This window comes from Neolamprologus multifasciatus, chromosome 3 (genome assembly GCF_963576455.1).
Source record: "Neolamprologus multifasciatus chromosome 3, fNeoMul1.2, whole genome shotgun sequence".
Classification (NCBI taxonomy): Eukaryota; Metazoa; Chordata; class Actinopteri; order Cichliformes; family Cichlidae; genus Neolamprologus; species Neolamprologus multifasciatus.
Genome location: NC_140441.1, coordinates 23,326,774 through 23,345,762, shown reverse-complemented (window position 1 = coordinate 23,345,762; position 18,989 = coordinate 23,326,774). Strand labels below are relative to the sequence as shown.

Here is an 18,989-nt window from a genome sequence, read left to right as displayed (position 1 = left end):
AAGGAGCTCAGTGGATGTATGAATGGACACGTGAGAAGTTGAAGACACGTCAGATATACAGTGTATACACAATCAGCAGAGCCACTAAGGCTGACAGTGGAGGATACAGCTGCCGGGGCAGAAGCTCTTCGTTGACAGAGTGGAGTGACATCACCACATTGATTGTATTACGTAAGTTGGATATTTTTCACTCGTTTTAATTTATATTGCACTTTATATTGTATGTTCTAAAAATACAACAAAATACTTTCAAAAATACAGTAGTTTATTTTATTTGTTTATAGTTGGTTAAAAAAAGTAGTGTGAAAACTTTTTAATGTAGTTATAAAAGTATGCAGCCTGTTTCCCAGTTTCTTCATCTCAGTTGGTGCACATGTGGATTTATCACTGCAGCTTAGTTTGCTCTGTCATTTAATATTTAGTTTCTTTTATGACAAGGATTTCCCCAATTTTATTTCACTTTTAAACTTGCTTTATATGTTATGTGCTTCTATGTTTGCTTTACATGTAAAATATGTTTTACATGCCACTTGTATTTTATTCTGTTGCCCCTTTAAAGCACTTTGAAATGTGGGTTTTAGAAAGTGCTATATACAGTGGAATGCAAAAGTTTGGGCAACCTTGTTAATAGTCATTATTTTCCTGTATAAATAGTTGGTTGTTACAATAAAAAATGTCAGTTAAATATATCATATAGGAGACACAAAGTGATATTTGAGAAGTAAAATGAAGTTTATTGGATTTATAGAAAGTGTGCAATAATTGTTTAAACAAAATCAGGCAGGTGAATTGACCCGCTTAAATACTCTCTCATTATTGGATTCACCTGTGTATTTGGGCACCGCAAAAAAAGAAATGAAAACAACATTTAGTAGATCTGCCTTTTGCAGAAATTACAGCCTCTAAATGCTTCCTGTAGGTTCCAATGAGAGTCTGGATTATGTTTGAAGGTATTTTGGACCATTCCTCTTTACAAAACATCTCTAGTTCATTCAGGTTTGATGGTTTCTGAGCATGGACAGCTCTCTGTCCATACTCACACCACAGATTTTCAATAATATTCAGGTCTGGGCTGAGATGACCGTTCCAGAACGTTGTACTTGTTCCTCTGCATGAATGCCTCAGTGGATTTTGAGCAGTGTTTGGGGTCGTTGTCTTGTTGAATGATCCAGGCCCGGCGCAGCTTCAGCTTTGTCACTGATTCCTGGACATCGGTATCCAGAATCTGCTGATACTGAGTGGAATCCATGTGTCCCTCAACTTTGACAAGATTCCCAGTCCCTGCACTAGCCACACAGCCCCACAGCATGATGGAACCACCACCATACTTTACTGTAGGTAGCAGGTGTTGTTCTTGGAATGCTGTGTTCTTTTTCCTCCATGCATAACACCCCTTTGTTAAGCCCAAATAACTCAGTTTTAGTTTCATCAGTCCACAGCACCTTATTCCAAATGTGCTTTAGCATACCTCAAGCGGCTCTGTTTGTGCTGTGGGCGGAGAAAAGGCTTCCTCTGCATCACTCTTGCATACAGCATCTCCTTGTGTAAAGTGCGCTGAATGGTTGAACGATGCACAGTGACTCCATCTGCTGCAAGATGATGTTGTAGGTCTTTAGTGCTGGTCTGTGGGTTGACTCTGACTGTTCCCCACCATTCATCGCTTCTGTCTATCCGAGATTTTTCTTGGTCTGCCACTTCGAGCCTTAACTTGAACTGAGCCTGTGGTCTTCCATTTTCTCAATATGTTCCTAACTGTGGAAACAGACAGCTTAAATCTGAGACAGCTTTCTGTATCCTTCCCCTAAACCATGATGGTGAACAATATTTGTCTTCAGGTCATTTGAGAGTTGCTACTCTTCAGACAAAAAATTAAAAGAGGAGGGAAACCCACAATTGACCCCCTTAAATACTCTTTCTCATTATTGGATTCACCTGTGTATGTAGGTGAGGGGTCACTGAGCTTACCAAGCCAATTTGAGTTCCAATAATTAGTTCTAAAGGTTTTGGAATCAATAAAATGACAACAGTGCCCAAATTTATGCACATGCCTGATTTTGTTTAAACAATTATTGCACTGTGTGTGTCTCCTATATGATATATTTAACTGACATTTTTAATTGTTATAACCATTTATACAGGAAAATAATGACTATTAACAAGGTTGCCCAAACTGTATCCCACTGTAACTGTTACATCCTAGAGGGCCAAGACCCAACATCAAAAGACATCCATTCACAATCTGCCACCGGGACATATTTTCTATAAAGATCACATATTGATTTATAAATACAGGAGTTAGGCCAAAAACCACAGGACTGTCTGTGTGGGACAGAAAACAGTTTCATTCATTTGAGGGATAAAAAAGTCCAAATTTTAACCAAATCTGCTTCCTGGTATCTCAGCAAAACTGTCTATACGGGCTCACCCACATGGAGAGTCTCAAGTGCCAAAAAATGTTAAATGCATTCATTTAATTTTGGACAGAGAAGACAGATGGTTTGAAAGAGGAGTGAAAGAAGCCATTTATGTCCACTGTGAGCGACCATCTTTGAACAGAGGCGGTGGTTTACGGCACCAACTGTCTGCCATCTATAATCCAATTCTGAGATCCTTTCCCAGACGCCTTAACGCCCACTCACATCCTGGACGATCTGACCTCAGGAAATCACATGATAGGGTGGGGTTAGGTTTCACAATGAGCTCACCCGAAACCCTGGCTGATTGTGACCCACACCCGTTTTCACACCTTGGCTCGTGTGATTAGATAGAGGATCATCAGGGGGTCAATTGTCCCTCTTGGGTTAGGGCTTAAATCTGGGACTCTCCACTTCAAGCAACCTAAAGAAGTCCAGACACTTTTCTTTCCAAGCTCCCTAGACTAAATGTTACATGAATTAATCAAAATTTGAAATAGTCCTTAATTAAATATATAAATAACAATTAAATGTCAATTTTAAACATTTATTTATTTATTTCCTATTTTGATTCATTAATGATGTATTTAATGAATACTTTTTGGCACTTGGGACCCTCCGTAGCCCTGGGTAGCTGTGGGGTTGTGTAGGCAGGAAAACATACACTGTGGACACAAGTGTTTACTGGTGTTGGCCAGAGGGGCCGATGGTGCGATATGGCAGCCTCGCCTCTGTCACTCTGCCCCAGGGCAGCTGTGGCTACAACTGCAGCTTGCCTCCACCAGTGTGTGAATGTGAGAGTGAATGAATAGTGGCATTGTAAAGTGCTTTGGGTGCCTTGAAAAGCGCTATATAAATGCAATCCATTATTATTATTATTATTAAGTCGGTGTGCCCACACAGGGCTGACAGCAGATTTGGTGGTTCCCAGATTTGTGGGCACCAGTAGTGATATATTGGTTTGGTTTTAGAACATGAGCATGTACATAAAAGCCATCATTCCTCTAGACATGGTAGCTTTGCTCGTTCATGTCTATATTTATTTGATGCTTTGATTAGGTTTAAGCTACTGAAAACAACTGCTGAGATTTTAACTGAAAAAACAAAAACAAAAACATAAATAATGCTGAATCCTGTCTGCTGTAAATTTGCTTCTATGATGGTTCTAGGATGTTGAAAGTTGATCCTTTCAGGTTTGTTGTTAAGTTATAGGATAGTTTAAGGTTATTTAAACTAGTCATAGTAGTGTTATACAAATCATGTAATTCACATGTACACCAAAAGGCTACACATTCACGATCAAAGACATTTTTTTCTCAATTATTTGTCTTAAGGAAAAAGCACTGCTCCACATCGTTAGTTAACTCTTCCTGCCTGTGGACGCTTGTCAAACTTAGAATGAACAAAATGACAGTAAAGTATTATAAATATCTGATTTGTGCAGTTTAAAGTTTATTTTATGAATACATGTCAGCAGTAACAGCTAACACAAAGTTTGGGAAGAGTGGGTTGTTTTTATTGTTTACGTATGATTCAAAACATTTTGTTATTACTGTTTTGTTTCAGTTTTTGTATTTAAAACTAAAGTTTCCAAATGTCTCATGTCACAGTCTTTATAATACAAGACAGAGCTGCTTTCCGTACTGCAAACAAAAAAAACGTTGCCAGTAGTTACTTAACTGCACTAACACAGTGACTAATGTGATCTTATGAAAGGACTATTTAGGAGAGACTGAGGGTTCAAAGTAGTAATCATCGTATTCTGATTCACCAGCACACTGTAACCTTCCTGGCTCTTTGAAGCTTGACACTCTCTAACAGAGCCTACTGTCACCATCAGAAAGATGCATTTTTGTGAGATCTTGCAAAAGTTTTTCTAGTTTTTCTAGATTCTGAGTTGCTTTTGTGTGCATAAGAGATTCTGAGAAAGACTTTTTTCCCTGTATTTATTACACTTCCATCAGTACCTGTGAAGCTGCCCAGAGTTCTGCAACTGGTTGTTAATGAATTCAACCAAGACCATCAGATCAGAGTGTGCCTTGCCACGAGTATTTCCCCTTCCACTAAAAACTATCTTCAGATTTCTCTCTCTGAGTTAATGCCTTTATAGTTTAGGCCCAGCTCAAAGTAAGAAATCTGTTAATCCTACTGCTCTGCAGTTCCAAGAAACAAAATTTAGATTTACTTTGTCAGACATTATAAACAACCCCTCAAAACCAAGCCTAGATTATCTTGTACTGAAAGAAACATATAGAGGAACACAAATATAAACACAGTGGGACATTCTTATAACTTTTCCTCACACATATTGCAAAGTTCAATCCAACATTGATTTTGTTTGATTTGGCGACTTAATCTCTCGTGTGTTGGATTTATGAGGTTTTGGCAATGGTGAATCAAGCCTTGGGTGCATTCAGAAGGATTTTGTAATAATAAGCAGCAGCTCAGTGAAACTCACATCTGGCAGCCATAAGTGGAAGAGGACGAGCCATGCAGTTTTAGTCTGAATGACGATTTCTTTCCGTAAATCTGAACTCAGATGCAACTTCAGCTTGCCTGTTTTATGCACAAGGTCTTAGCTGACGTCCCCTCTCCACCATTGTCACAGCTTTCCTTGCTAATGTTCTAAAGGAGCTAGTAACAACTCCTCTACATCATATATGTTGACCAAGGATGGTTAGCAAGGAGAAATTCATCTGTTATGATACCAAATTACTAAAATTTGTTTACTTGGCAATGCTGACACTGCTTTTATACCAGGTATGGTTAGTAACTGATCTCAAAGCCGTAAAAGCAGACCAGCAGCCACAAGATGGCAGTAATGTAAAGGCTGGATGCACAGGCGGGGGAGCTTCATAACAGTGCCGTCGCTTTAATTTATGTATATTTTTATATTGACAAGATGCAGAACACCACTGGAATCCATCATCAGGGGTTTAACAGTGTTATTACGAAACAACAGCTAACTGACGGGCTCATGAATTACATGTTCAGAAACGTTTGGACTCTTTTCTTATTAATTATTTTCCAAATCACATTTTATATAAAATATTTTAGAAAACAAATTGTGGCAAAACTACAGCAGTGTTCAAACTCAGGCCTCATATCAGGCTGGGGTTGGTGCACATCAACATAAAATGTCAGCTTCCACAGCAAAAGAATATAAAACACACTTACTAGGTCTCAACTTAGCTATCAGAGGCTTTAACATCAGATTTAGTAAACAACAAGCACATAGCATGCTAACTGACACCAAAGCAAACCAACTGTGACTCACCAAATCCTCATTCAAACTCCATCAAACAGATTTTATCCACAAGGTCTGAAGTTGGACACCATCACTGTGAAAGACTGGAAATAAAAATGCATCTGTTCACAACTTGCTCTGCTGTTGAATCTCTTCCCCTCACTCAGGTTTCTCCTGCTCGCTGTGGTTACACTGATTGGCTGTCACTGGTAGATTTGACAAAGGAACAATACACCAAAAACAAAAGTACAAAATAACATCAATGAAATTATAACTGCTCACATTCATTTAGGAGCAATTCTCAAATGTTCAAAACACAATCAGATCCTATTAACCTGGGTTACTTCCTCATTAATGATCAATAAACTCAGTCATGCTTCAAATTAATTATTTGAAATGTGCATGTGTGGAATTAATTGCAAATACACACAGTGTTGGGGAGTAACGGAATACATGTACCGCCGTTACGTATTTAAAATACAAAATATGAGTAACTGTATTTCGTTACAGTTACCGTTTAAAAAGGTGGTATTTAGAATACAGTTACTTTGTTGAAATAAATGGATTACACGGCGGTACTTCCCTGTTTCATATTGTGGCGGGTCAGGACTGTTTGGGTTTTGTTTGACAGCTACTTTCTGTTGTTCCAGGTGGCAGCGTTACGGTTGCCATGGTTACAGGGTGACGCTCTCTCTCTGCGTGTTTCCTGGGTGAGAGAGACCTTTTTGTTGTTGTTGTGCTAAGCTAATAGGCAGAATGCTACAGGTATAGCTCTAAAGAATGTAGCATCATAGGCAGTGTAGTCCGTGCTGCAGGGAGAATGGACTGCCATACACGTTATGTGTCTGTGAGCGAGGGAGGGAGAAAAAGGAAAAGTACGAGCTGTCATCGAGCAAAAAATGGGAGCTGGAAGCATGTAAATATAATAATAACCACTGCAGTCAAGAAGAGTGCCTGACGAGCCCAGTTGTAAGTAAGCTATTAAGACTCAACTGTACACCGTGTTCGTGTTTTCCTCCAAAAACAATAAGTTCCGTTGGAGCAGCCTTTCAACGCCTCTCTCTGTCTCTCGCTAGCAAAGTTGACCCAGACAACAAAGTAAAGCTAGTTTTCGGCTAAGAGCCCGACACAGAACCCGAAGTATTAGCCAGAGGTCCCTTTACTACGGTTCGGAGCCGCGGACCTTCAGTAACAGTAATAAATTACAGCAATAGTACATTCATGTAGTTGTAAACAGCATGATAATATATTAAGTAATCCAAAGTATTCACAATACGTTACTCTCATTGAGTAACGTAACGGAATACGTTACAGAATACATTTTGGGACATGTATTCTGTAATGGAATACATTTTAAAAGTAACCTTCCCAACACTGAATACACATAACAAATCATGGTGCTGATCAAAACAGTATTTCAGAGTATTTTTTTTGGCACAGTATTTTACACCTTCACAATTAATGTTTCATGATATTTGATCATTTACATATTTTCATCTTTAAATTGTTCTGATTCAGTCATTTTTACTTTTATGTTCTTGTTCTAAACTGAACTGCAGCGAAACCAAAGGCTGAACTGAGAGCTGATAGGACAGCTGTTCCAGTAGGGGGCAGTGTGACCCTGACCTGCTCTGTGACCCCATCATCATCATCATCATCATCATCTGGATGGAAATACTACTGGTACACATATAGGAAATCTTATCAGATTCTGACAAATGGACAAATCAGTGTCTCAGACGGAGGACTCTACTGGTGCAGAGGAGGAAGAGGAGAACCAGTTTACTACACAGAGTGGAGCAAGTCAGTTTGGATTGACACAACTGGTACGTTTAAATGTAACTTCCCACAAAGCACTACATCTGATGGCAATTGAACCTTTTGTCTTTCATGTGTTTTTATTGTACTTTCTTGAACATTAACAGTGTCAAACAGGCCTGAGATATACGGAGGAGAGACGATCACTGTCAGATGTGAGATCCATGGAGGAGATACTAAGTGGGATTATGAGTGGGAAACAAACAGCACCATAAAACCTCCAAATCAAAATGAATACAGGATTAAATATGCTTCATCATTCAACAGTGGAAACTATCGCTGTAAGGGCAGAATGAAAAGTTCACAGCATAAAACAACAGAGTGGAGTGATTCAGTCACACTGACAGTTTCTCACAGTAAGTCATATTTGCTTTAAGCTGTTTGAACACTTTGTAAAATGTGTTTCTGTTCATATAGACTGAGATTATTGTTTGTATAAACTGAGCTCACTGTTCAGAGACTGTACTACATGTTCACTGAGAGAAAATCTTTGTTGAACAGATGAACCCCATCCTGTCCTCACTGTGTCTCCATCATGGCTGAGTCCTGGAGCCTCAGTAACTCTGAACTGTGAGGTTGAACATCCGTCTGCAGGATGGAGCTTCTACTGGTATAAAGCTGTTCCTGATCTATCAGAGAAATCCTCCAGTTATGAGCTGCTACCTGATGGCAGTGGGACTGCACAGGACTCCTACATCATTCATGGACAGACACACACAGCAGGATATGTGTGCAGAGCTGGAAGAGGAGACCCAGAGTATCACACCGATCACAGTCAACCAAAGTTTGTCTGGTCTGCAGGTCAGTTTGTTTCTCTGTCCTTTCAATAAGCTCATGTTAGCTCATCATTTTTATTCACCAAGATTTAGACCATTAAAATCTCATCTCCATGACAACTATTGATGTCTGTGTACATACTGTTTGTACTGATTATTTTTACTTAGTGCACAGACAGGATTTACACAGTTAAGACTCTTTGTTTAGTGCTCAGGTAGGTGTTCAGATAAAAAAGTCAAATATAGTTAATAAAGAAACAAAGATGTCAGCAGGCAGGTTGACAGCTCTGACAAATACAAGAAAAACACTGACTACAGATGGACGCTAGAAGAAGACGTCACAAATAACAGCTGCTGTTATTGTTCATTTAAAATATACTTCAAAGGTTTTTAGTCTGCTGACAGATTAAGTCTCAAGCCTCAGAGTCATGTAACCCATGACGTCAAGCCTTTTATGCAAATATCACCATGTGTAGTATCCACAGAAACCAAACAGCGAAAACAAGTAATAATTTAAAGACCAGTTAAGTAAATGCTAAACAAATACAACCAATCCAAAAAGTCTCCAGACTTCATGTAACGATGTAAATGTGACCAAGCGGTCAGCGGGGTTATAAAAATTAATGAAATGACAACGCCACCTAGGGGACTTTCACCCCCAGGAAATATACATTTTCTTTTTAAAGAAGGATAAAAGCAAATAAATAAATAAAAAAAAAAAAACATCACACAGGGTCAAAGATGCACAGAGAGGCAGGTTGGCTCAAATATTAAGTTTTATTTATACTTAAAAAGAAATAAAGAATAAAACATTAAGAAAATACTGGATGTTGCGTCGTTGTTGACAGTGTTCTAAAATTGCAATAAAACAATAATGAAACTGATACTTAAGTGTGATAACGACCTACCACCTGAGGTCCCAGGGCCACTGGCACGTCCTCCGTTCACTGAAATAAAACACAGAACACCACGTTAAAAGAATAAAACGACACTGAGCATAAAGCTCGCTACATATCGTAAAAAACTAAACTTCAATCTTTGATAGCTTTAAAAGAAATCACACACAGCGCAAACTGGAGACTTGCACCCTGCGAATCAAACCACGGCTTTTGCTGGCTATAATTGTCCAAGCCTGGATCATTCCTGTGTAGCTCCCCGCAAACTGGGAGAAGCCAGCGGAGGCAATATTTGAAGATCACACGCACGCGCGCACACACGCACACACCCCAACGAGGCAAGGCAAAAACAGCAGGAGCAAAATAATAAAAAAGTTCACCCGGTAATAAACGAAACGGGAAACAGGACGGGAACAAGACAGCAGCTCCACTGAGGAGGAGCCCTCAAACAGCGACTAGGCAGGCGTCTCAATTCTCCAATTAAGGTTGGGCGATTGGCCACGGAGAGGTGAAGGCAGCAATCAAACCCTAAAACAATGACACAACAAATATAACCTTAACCTCCTCTAATTGTGACTGCTAATAAAAAGAGCTTGAACAGCTTACCCCAGGACCGGAGGCGCTATACTAGTGGAAATAATTCGAGCACCTCTCCCTGCGACACTGGAGTGAAATAGAAACGGCCACGCTACAACTGGGCCGGCAAACTATATTACTATAAACTCCGATACTCTGAGGTCATGCGATCTGCTCATTTACTGATCGAGCCGTAGCCGTGTGCCAGCATTTACTGCTGCTTTCCGTCAAACGCACGGGAGAAATAATCCAAGAGAAAACCGGCTTCCTTTTATACGGACCGACGCCCTGCAATCAATATGCTGGTGGATTCGCAATTAACCTAGCTGCGTAACGGAGCGAGCACAGGAGAGCGAGAGCAGTAGAGCAAGCGAGAGAGAGAGAAAGAGGGGGAAGAAAAAGATGCAAGTAGCCCATCTGGCTACATAAACAAAGGCTAGTTAGCTTCTGGAGCGATCACTGATTCCAAAACACCTAGTTTCACCAAGCTCCGAACAAAATTCACTGAACCAGCAGCAAAAGAAGACCACAAAAAACGCTTAGCAGAAAGTTATTTGTTAGTCTGAGTCAAAGAGGAGATCAAAAATCATGAGAGTCTTGGTCTACTGGTGTCCCAGGCAGAGTTTCAAGTATTCTTTTAGCTGTTTTTTGTTTAATATTTATTTTATGTGATTTTTTTTTGCATCTCATTAAAATATTATCACTGATCTTCAGAACAAAAGCTTCAAACAAATATTTTCATTGTGATATTTTGAATCCTAACATCTGTGAGCTTTGTCTCTTCACTGCATGTTGTTTCCAGATGTTCATTCAGCAGCGTCTCTCACAGTGAGTCCTGACAGAGTGCAACACTTCACCTCTGACTCTGTCTCACTGACCTGTGAGGGAAACTTCACTGAGTGGAGAGTGATGACTGTTCCACAGAGCGATCCTTTATATTATTATAACTGTGAGAGAATGACTGGATCCACATGTAACATCCGCACATCAAAGTCAGATACTGGAGTGTACTGGTGTGAGTCTGGATCAGGAGAGTTCAGCAGTGCAGTCAACATCACTGTACAGAGTATGTTATTGTACATTTACTTCTTGGATCTGAATGATTTAGACGTCACATGAACATTTCTCTCAGCTTTGCTGTATGTGAAGTAATTCTATGTGGCAAAACAAAAAAAAATTCAGACAATTTTAGACAAAAAAGCATCAAAATATTCTAATTTGTTGGTCTCATTTCATTCTATTTTTTTCATAATTACGTTTGTAAAAAATTGCAGACAGTAATTTCAACTATAACCATTAAATTATGTCACTGTTAATAATTTGACTCCTCCAGGGAGGATGAAGGGAGCAGCCCAACTATATTTCCAGTCCTCTTAATCAAATTTTTAATTTGGGATCTGAGCTTGACAGAAAGTTTGCCAAAACATGTAGTGATATCACAAATAGCAGATTCAACAATCTCCACATAAAATAGTAACATGATGCAATTATCCACTCCATGCACCCTCAGCCTTCTAACAAAAATGCAAGTGCTGAATGATCCACATGATGAACCCACTGGAACTGAATATCTAAACACTGAAATGTTGTCACTTGTTCAAACTTCTCTCCAGTCATTAAAACCAGGCTCTCAGAAAATCTCTCTGAAGTCAGGTCTGCATGTAGATCATGAGACACGACTCACAGCTTTTTCTAAAAGTGTGCACCAGCTGATGTGACTGAAACAATATGTGTGATTGTTTCACAGATGATGGTAATGGTCCTATCCTGGTGAGTCCTGTTCATCCTGTGACTGAGGGAGCTTCTGTTAGTCTGAGCTGCAGTTTGAGAACACAAAAAATACTTTCCAATGTGTTTTTCTATCACAATGACAAACTTCTTCAAAATGATACCTGAGGGGAGCTGAAGATCTCTGCAGTGTCAAAGTCTGATGAAGGTTTCTACAAGTGTCTGTACTCAGGAAGAGAGTCAGCACAGAGCTGGATGTCAGTTAAAGGTGAGCAGGATCCAAACATTTGATGGATTTTAATGGATTTCATGCTTGAGAAATAACATCATATTATCTCTTTTAATGTTTTGAAGCCACCTGGGTCTATTTAGTCAGAACTTTTATAAAATTATTATGTAATATCTGTATATTGTCAGGTTTAATATCGTTGTGATTCAGGACTCAAGTGAGGGACTCAGGTGAAAACAGCAGAGGATGTAATAAGTGAAGGTTTTTCTACTCAAACAAAGGATAAATAATTTAACACAACAGATTGTGAGCTTTGACTCAGTCAACAAGAACAAAACATAAATGAACCTAAACTTAAGAAGTGAGTCCTACAAAAACATCTTAACTGAGGTGAGAGAGACAGGCCAGAGGAGCGGACATAACAGCGTGAGGGCGGCAGATCTGTGGGAGAGGAGAGAGCAGTTAGGGCAGGAAATCTGAGAGGGAATGTGACAAGACAGAGAGTGTTCATAAAGTGGCTGCAACAATGCCTTATTGGAGTCCAGACTAGCTGGGGGTAAAGGATGAGGCAGAGGTCTGTGGAAACTGCTGAAGGGTGGGCAGGCAGGCAAGTGAGGAAGAGGCTCAGAGGGGGGCAGCAGTGGTGGCGAATAGGGGGGTAATGATCCAAGGTGGCAGGCGTCTGACTGGAGGTGAATGATGGCATGAAAACGAATCTTGAAGCAGGAAGAAACTGAAACAAGGGGAAAATCTGTTAGCATACAAATCTTATTTTCCTAGAAAGGATCCCAGCAGACCTGCCTGGTTACCTCACTGACGAGCTGCAGTCATGTTAACTATCCATTAACATTTGGCTTACAGCCACCGAGGTCTTCAAGGTCAACTTTATGACTAAAAAAAATCCTTATAACATAGAAACTATGATTCTTACAAAGGTGTTGTGTCTTGTCAACATATAGAAAGTACTGTATAAAGATTTAAAATATCATGTTACGTTTGACCTCTGACCTCACTTTTACATTTCACATCTGCCCTTGTTGTCATGTTGAAAAAAATCTGCCTTTGGACTTATTTTTACTGAACTACAAACTTCTGCCAGTACAAATAAACCAAACCAAAAAAAAAACCCCACAGAAAATACAATACTGTTCCTTTTAACGTAAATGCAGAAAATGCCTTAGCAGAGATTTGTGCTCTCAGAGTTCTTCTTTTATACTTTATTAATAATTAATTATTGTTTGTTGTTACAGTAACTGTGTCTGGAGCTGACAGCTCTTCATCTCCTGTGTGGTTGATTGTTGGACTTTTTTGTGGAGTCTCTCTCATTATTATCCTCCTGCTCTTGTTGTATCGCTGCAGACAGTCCAAGTGTAAGAGCCTCTTCTTTTCATGCTGTATTAGAGAGTTTATTTACTACATACACTTTAATTATTCACACATATACATGTATTCTGATCTCATGACACTAAATATCAGTGGAACAATTTATACATCACAAACATGTGTAATAACATTTGTCTCTTTCACAGATTCCTGCTTCACCAGGTTGGTAAAATACTTTTTATTATTATTTTAAACAAACATCAGTTACTTTTGAGTTTATTGTGTTTATTTCCTTTTTTAGGTCGATCCAGTCTGAGAGTCACAGTCCGGGCTCCTCCACAAATCATGGAGTCAACCAGAATGAAACTCATGAGTACGGCTCTGTTCAATACGGTTAGCATTTAAACCAATCTTTATTATCATTATTTATTATTATTATTTATTGACTTTTCATTCAGTCTCCATTAACATGTTTAACAGCAGTTTTTCAAAGAACATTTATCAAAATCCAGTTGGACAAACATCCAAACATCCAGCTGACACATGAACATAAAATGAGAAATAAACAGGATTTTACAACCTGATTGTGTCTTTAAGTCGACTGAAAGAATCCACAATTTTTTGTTTAATATCATAACAACACAAACAGTAACAACATTATGGGTTCATGGTCCGAAAATATCTCATAGTCCTGGTTTTGATATAAACAGAAATATTTAATCTCTTCTTTATGTTTTTATTAAAATGATTAATGTGACCCTGGTTCGTCCTTTTTTAGGTACCAATCACATCTATGAATCAGTTTCTCACGTCGAAGACAACAGAAATGGTGCAGTATATGTGTTGAAAAGCACAGAGCAGTTACAGATGAAACTTGTTTTTGATTTAATGAAACTAATTCCATGTGAAATGTTTACAATCCTGTAACTAAAATATGAACATTTCAGGATCAGATGAACATCAAGATGTCACATACGCTCTTATTAAATTTAAAACCTTTGGACAGAAGAGTGAGTACATAAAACATGTGCCGTTTAAAATTAATAACTGTAAATATGTAAAAATACAAAAAATAAAGATAAAAAAAAATAATTTTCTTGTGTCAAATAACCTGATCATCTTCACAGGGAAGCATCATAAACCAGAGCAGAGTGCTGTTTACTCTGAGGTGAAGACGGGAGCTGCAGGTACAGACACAACCGTCTCATTCAGTGTTTGTACTGAAATGTGTCATTTCATTATGTTGCAGCTAATTATAGGTCAACATGGAGTTTAGTTATTCACTTACCAAGCTGAGCTACTACACACTACCACTACACATCAGCAGAGTTACTGCAGTCATTTAGGGTTTTGGTGGGTTAGTCATTAAGTCAGGTGTATTTGTTTAACATGATACTGTGTTGTTGTGTTGTTGTGGTCATTCAAAGCACTCAAACAAAGACACACTGGAGAAGGTGAACAGATTTATTGAGTGATTCAGAAACACAGCAGGTCAGAAGTTTTGCAAAGAACTCAAAACAACTTCGTCCACAGTTTGAGTTCAGTCTCTTCCTCAGATCACAGGTTAATCTCACCAACAGGTTTGTTGGGTTGCCTTTCATTAAAGTGTCTTGATGCATGCTCAATCATCCAGGCAAGTGAATCCCAAAAAGTCATCAGGACGCTACAACACAGAGTGAATACCATCACATCAAGAAGGCCCTGAGTAAATGTGGTTATCCCAGCTGCACTTTTGTCAAAGCTGGGAAGGCACCTAAAGAAAGCTCCAGCTGATCCAGGAGAGAAGGACAACCGCTGCCTAAGTGAAAACCTGTAGTGATCCCATTTGTGTCAGGAGTATTGGAACACTATTTCTCTAAACACTGCGTCTCTGTGGCTTTTAAACCCCAAAACACGCTGCGCCAAAAATTGGTATGTCCAGATGAACAGAATCAACTTTTCATTAAAGTCTTAAATCAGGGAGGCAAAAAAGTCCACTTTTCAGCTGGATTTACTGAATCACAGCATCCACTGATTCTGAACCAGAGCACTGATCACAAAACCAAACACAAACAAATAAAGCATATAATCTGAGTGCGGTGTACCACTAGAAGCACAGCAGAGCTTGAGCACAGCTGTTTAAGCTGGTTGTTTGATACAGGAAAGTTTCGGATGTGCCAATAGCATGGAAAGTGTGTGTGGAATAAATGTAAGGCATATAAATATGAGTAAGGGATGAAAGTAGGGGATGATGCAACATCAGAAGAAAGCACAGTGGAGTTCACAGTCAAAAGTTTCAGTTGTCCAATCACTGTGGACTTATGAACTGAAATGATCTTTTTTGTCCTTCACAAGACTTGGAAGACTTTGTACCATGTTACTGCTTCCTCATTTGGACTTTCAGGCACAGGATGGAGAGAAGTGCAACACTGACCGGGGCATTACCCCTCTCCTCACTTCAACACTATATCTGAAATCAGTGATAGCACCGAGTAGATTAGTTACATTAGGATAACAGTCAGGTGATTGAATTACATGATTATTACTAGTTGATTAAGATTTTGCTTTTCCCCTGCTAATTTCCTTAAATAAAATATCCTGTGTTCAAAAGTCTAAATTGTTAACTTTTTGTGTAACAGTAAAGGCAACTTTAACTGTAAATATCACATCTCATTAATAGTTCTTACATGCTGCACTTAAATGGTTTGTTCTTTACTTAGCAGCTAAAGTAATAATCTAGTGAAACTACAAAGAGCGAGAATCATTAAGGGGAGCGTGGCATTAATGCTGTTAATGGCTGCAGCTGATAAAGCTGCAGAGTTTAAATCCACCTCTACGTCCAACAGCTCTGTGTCATATACCTGCTGATCAAATGTATCCTGAGCTCTGACTTCTCTTTTAGAGGACAGTCTGATGTATGCTGAGGTCAAACATCCCAAAAAAGAAAAAGCCAAGAAGAAAGCAGGTAAACAAAGTCTGCCATCACCTCCAGTGAATGTTGTTCAACATGTTTATCTGGTCTTAAAATCTTCTTTCCACTCACAGGAAAATCAAGTCCTGCAGCTGATGCAGCAGTTTATTCTGAAGTCACATCAGGAAGCTTTCCTGGTAATTATGCTGCCATGCAGGATGAGTTATTCTTCAAGTTATTAAATGGTGAACATCCTGAAACTTGGACATTTGTGTTCTTTGTGTGTTTGTCTTACAGGTCAGTGAGGAGAGCTGCAGCAGCAAAGCCAAGAAGAAGCATTTAATGAATCCACTGTTGCTCCTCTGCTGCCCAAATATCAGACACGCTCAGTCTTTAGTGTTTATGAAGATGATAGTGAATAATAATATGATATAGATTTGGTACTGTGTTTTAGCATAAAGCACACAGAGATGTGTCCTGTTTCAGATCCATGCTCTTTATATTCAGCTGATATTTTTTTATTCATTTTTAAGCTTTAATATAAAATTTTGAATGTATCCTGTTCCAATAGCAAGTGAGAAAAAAGTCAGCAGAGTCACATTAGTGCTGGTATGAACACCAACAACTACTTTTGCTGTCTGAGTTTAAAGATCTACATCATGCAAAAATGAATTATTTGTTATAAAAACATGAAAAAGCTGAGATTGATTCATTTGATGTCAGATACTGTCAGATGCTGTGAATTTTATTTTTTATTTAATTTTATTTTAATGTTTTTTGCTGTTCTCACTTTTTCTGGATTTAACATTTTACTTTTTTTAAGGTTATGTATTTTAAATGTAGAGCGCTGCGATCAGCTCTGTTGTTTTAAACATATATAAATAAATTTAACCTTGACTTCACTTTCTCTTATATTTTAATCAGAGTAAAGATTTAAGATTGTTTGTGCTTGATTAGATTTTCTGGTTTGGAAGTGGACCACAGAACTCTTCATGATTGGCTGCTTTAAAGTTTTTATTGAAGCTATATTGTGATGTTACCTTTTATTTTTTTCAATAAGACGCGGTGCTCTCCATTTAGAAGTACTCATGTAGGTATACATTATTACTATTTCTTATTATTGAATAAAGAATAAAGGCCTGGTCATCAAAACAAGTTGGTTAGGTCCCAGTAGACATTTGTGTCCAGAGCTCTGTGAGTTGATGATGCAGGCTTGAGTTTTAAAGATGTTGAGGCATCACTGGCTGCCTTTACATTTGTGCTCGTCCCAGATGTGGTTATCAAGAAGAACAAAACACAACTGGGTCCAAAAATATCATCAATACAAACTGTGAAGTGCAGCTCTGCTTTCTTTGTCTGTCTGTTTTTAAAATATTATTACTCCTCAATCCAGAAGCAGTGTACACCTGGACAAGTCACAGTTGTGTCATATGACTATCAGACAGAGACACACAAGCATTCAGGCTCACATTCACACCTACGACCACTTTAGAATTACCAGTTAATCTAACATCCAGGTCCTTGGGCTGTGGGAGGCAGCTGGAGTTCCCGGAGAGGGGCCACGCAGACCCGGGGAAAACCCAGTCAGGACCTTCTTGCTGTGAGGAGACAGGGCCAACCAGCACACTGCTGCCACCTGCTGTTATAATATACTTATCAAGTCTAGTTGGCTGATTTATTATTTTAGCAGATCTGTAGTTTGCAGTCAAAGTTTCATAATTGCTTCTTTTATGTGACATCATTGTTATGTTGCTCTTTAGGCTGATGTCTTAATCTAATCTGTGAACTTTATTGTTTACAGCCATTGTGCTTTTTTTTTTTTTTACTGCTATACTGGTCCTTTGTTAACTGAGTCCATTTAAAATAATGAGAATAAAACACAGATCAAAATGATCATTGTGGGCTAAAAAGAAAGGAGCCAGTTAAAGTGGTTCATCTGACCAGGACCAGGTGTCTCCTACTGTAACCTTCATTGACTGAACATTTCCACAGCCTACTTAATTCTAAACGTTCTGCATGTTTTCCAGACATTTTTCTCCTGGTCATCAGGAAATCACAATATTCAAAGAGTCAGCAGCACATTCAGATCAGATGTTTTTCCTAATCACCTGCATGTCTGGACTTTGGGATGAGCTTGGATGAAGAAAACACTGAAAACATGAACATAACTTTTATGAGCTGATCATTCAACAGCTTAATTATAATGAATCTGCTGATGATCTGCTTTGACAGGACTGTGATCAATAAGTCGATGTTATAAGTCGAGAGTCAAAATGTTTCCAAATGAAAGGAGATTTATAAAAAAGACTTTCGGAGCAGTTTAGCATGTGAGAAGTGTTACAACCCAGAAGACTTTACACTTATGTTTGTGGATGGAGATGAGGAGTCCTCAGTTTACTGAGACCATCGGGGTGTAGTGGGCTACAGATGCTGAGGACACTGTCAGAGTAATACTTGATATCCCTTTATTTAAAGTAGCCAATGAAACACCACAGTACAGGAGTTTTACTTTGTTGTTGTTTTGTAGTACTTCATAATACACTATATAGTTGTTGGTGTTATTTCCCACCATTTACTGTGCAACTTTGTGAATTTATGGAGATACTGTATTTAACTGTAGTGAAACCCTAAACGCAGAAATCCTGGTCTAACCCCAAAGATCTCCTCTGGAACCACAGCTGCTGACCAAACTTACAGATTTATACTTTTATTTTTTACTTGTTTAAGAAAATACTGCACACTGCTGCTACAGGACCAAAACACTGCATCACAATGGAGGCTGCTGGTATTTGCCTAATATGATAGCTCATGTACCCCAAGCTCACTGTAACTGCATCATCTCTGAATGTTAACAAGCAGTGCCCAACAAGCAGTACAGCAGTGCCCGACTCTTTAAACCTACAATCTTGACCTCAGCTGCTTCTACATCTTTAAACACAGCACTTTCAGACTCTCAGGGCTCATATCAGTCAGTTTTTACCCTGACTGGGAACAAATCACTTTCAGTGCCTTTACTCTCTGCACCTCAGACTTATAGAAATCAAGAATATTCCCATTCTGTAACATTTTCATATTCAACACATTTCTCATCT

At 38.8% G+C, this 18,989-nt stretch overlaps 2 protein-coding genes across 2 annotated transcripts; both read left to right on the top strand.

Moving 5' to 3' along the window:
- The first annotated feature begins 7,636 nt into the window (after positions 1–7,636).
- LOC146522070 (Fc receptor-like protein 5) lies at positions 7,637–12,435 on the top strand. The gene is made up of 4 exons (XM_085150093.1): positions 7,637–7,835; positions 7,981–8,280; positions 10,530–10,793; positions 11,475–12,435. The coding sequence occupies exons 1-4, from the start codon at positions 7,772–7,774 to the stop codon at positions 11,621–11,623; spliced, it is 777 nt and encodes a 258-aa protein (XP_085006219.1). The 5' UTR covers positions 7,637–7,771; the 3' UTR covers positions 11,624–12,435.
- Positions 12,346–17,836, top strand: LOC146522069 (uncharacterized). The gene is made up of 10 exons (XM_085154122.1): positions 12,346–12,376; positions 12,935–13,054; positions 13,214–13,229; positions 13,309–13,400; positions 13,786–13,836; positions 13,955–14,017; positions 14,135–14,194; positions 15,889–15,951; positions 16,032–16,094; positions 16,195–17,836. The coding sequence occupies exons 1-10, from the start codon at positions 12,346–12,348 to the stop codon at positions 16,200–16,202; spliced, it is 567 nt and encodes a 188-aa protein (XP_085010248.1). The 3' UTR covers positions 16,203–17,836.
- The last annotated feature ends 1,153 nt before the right edge of the window (positions 17,837–18,989 follow it).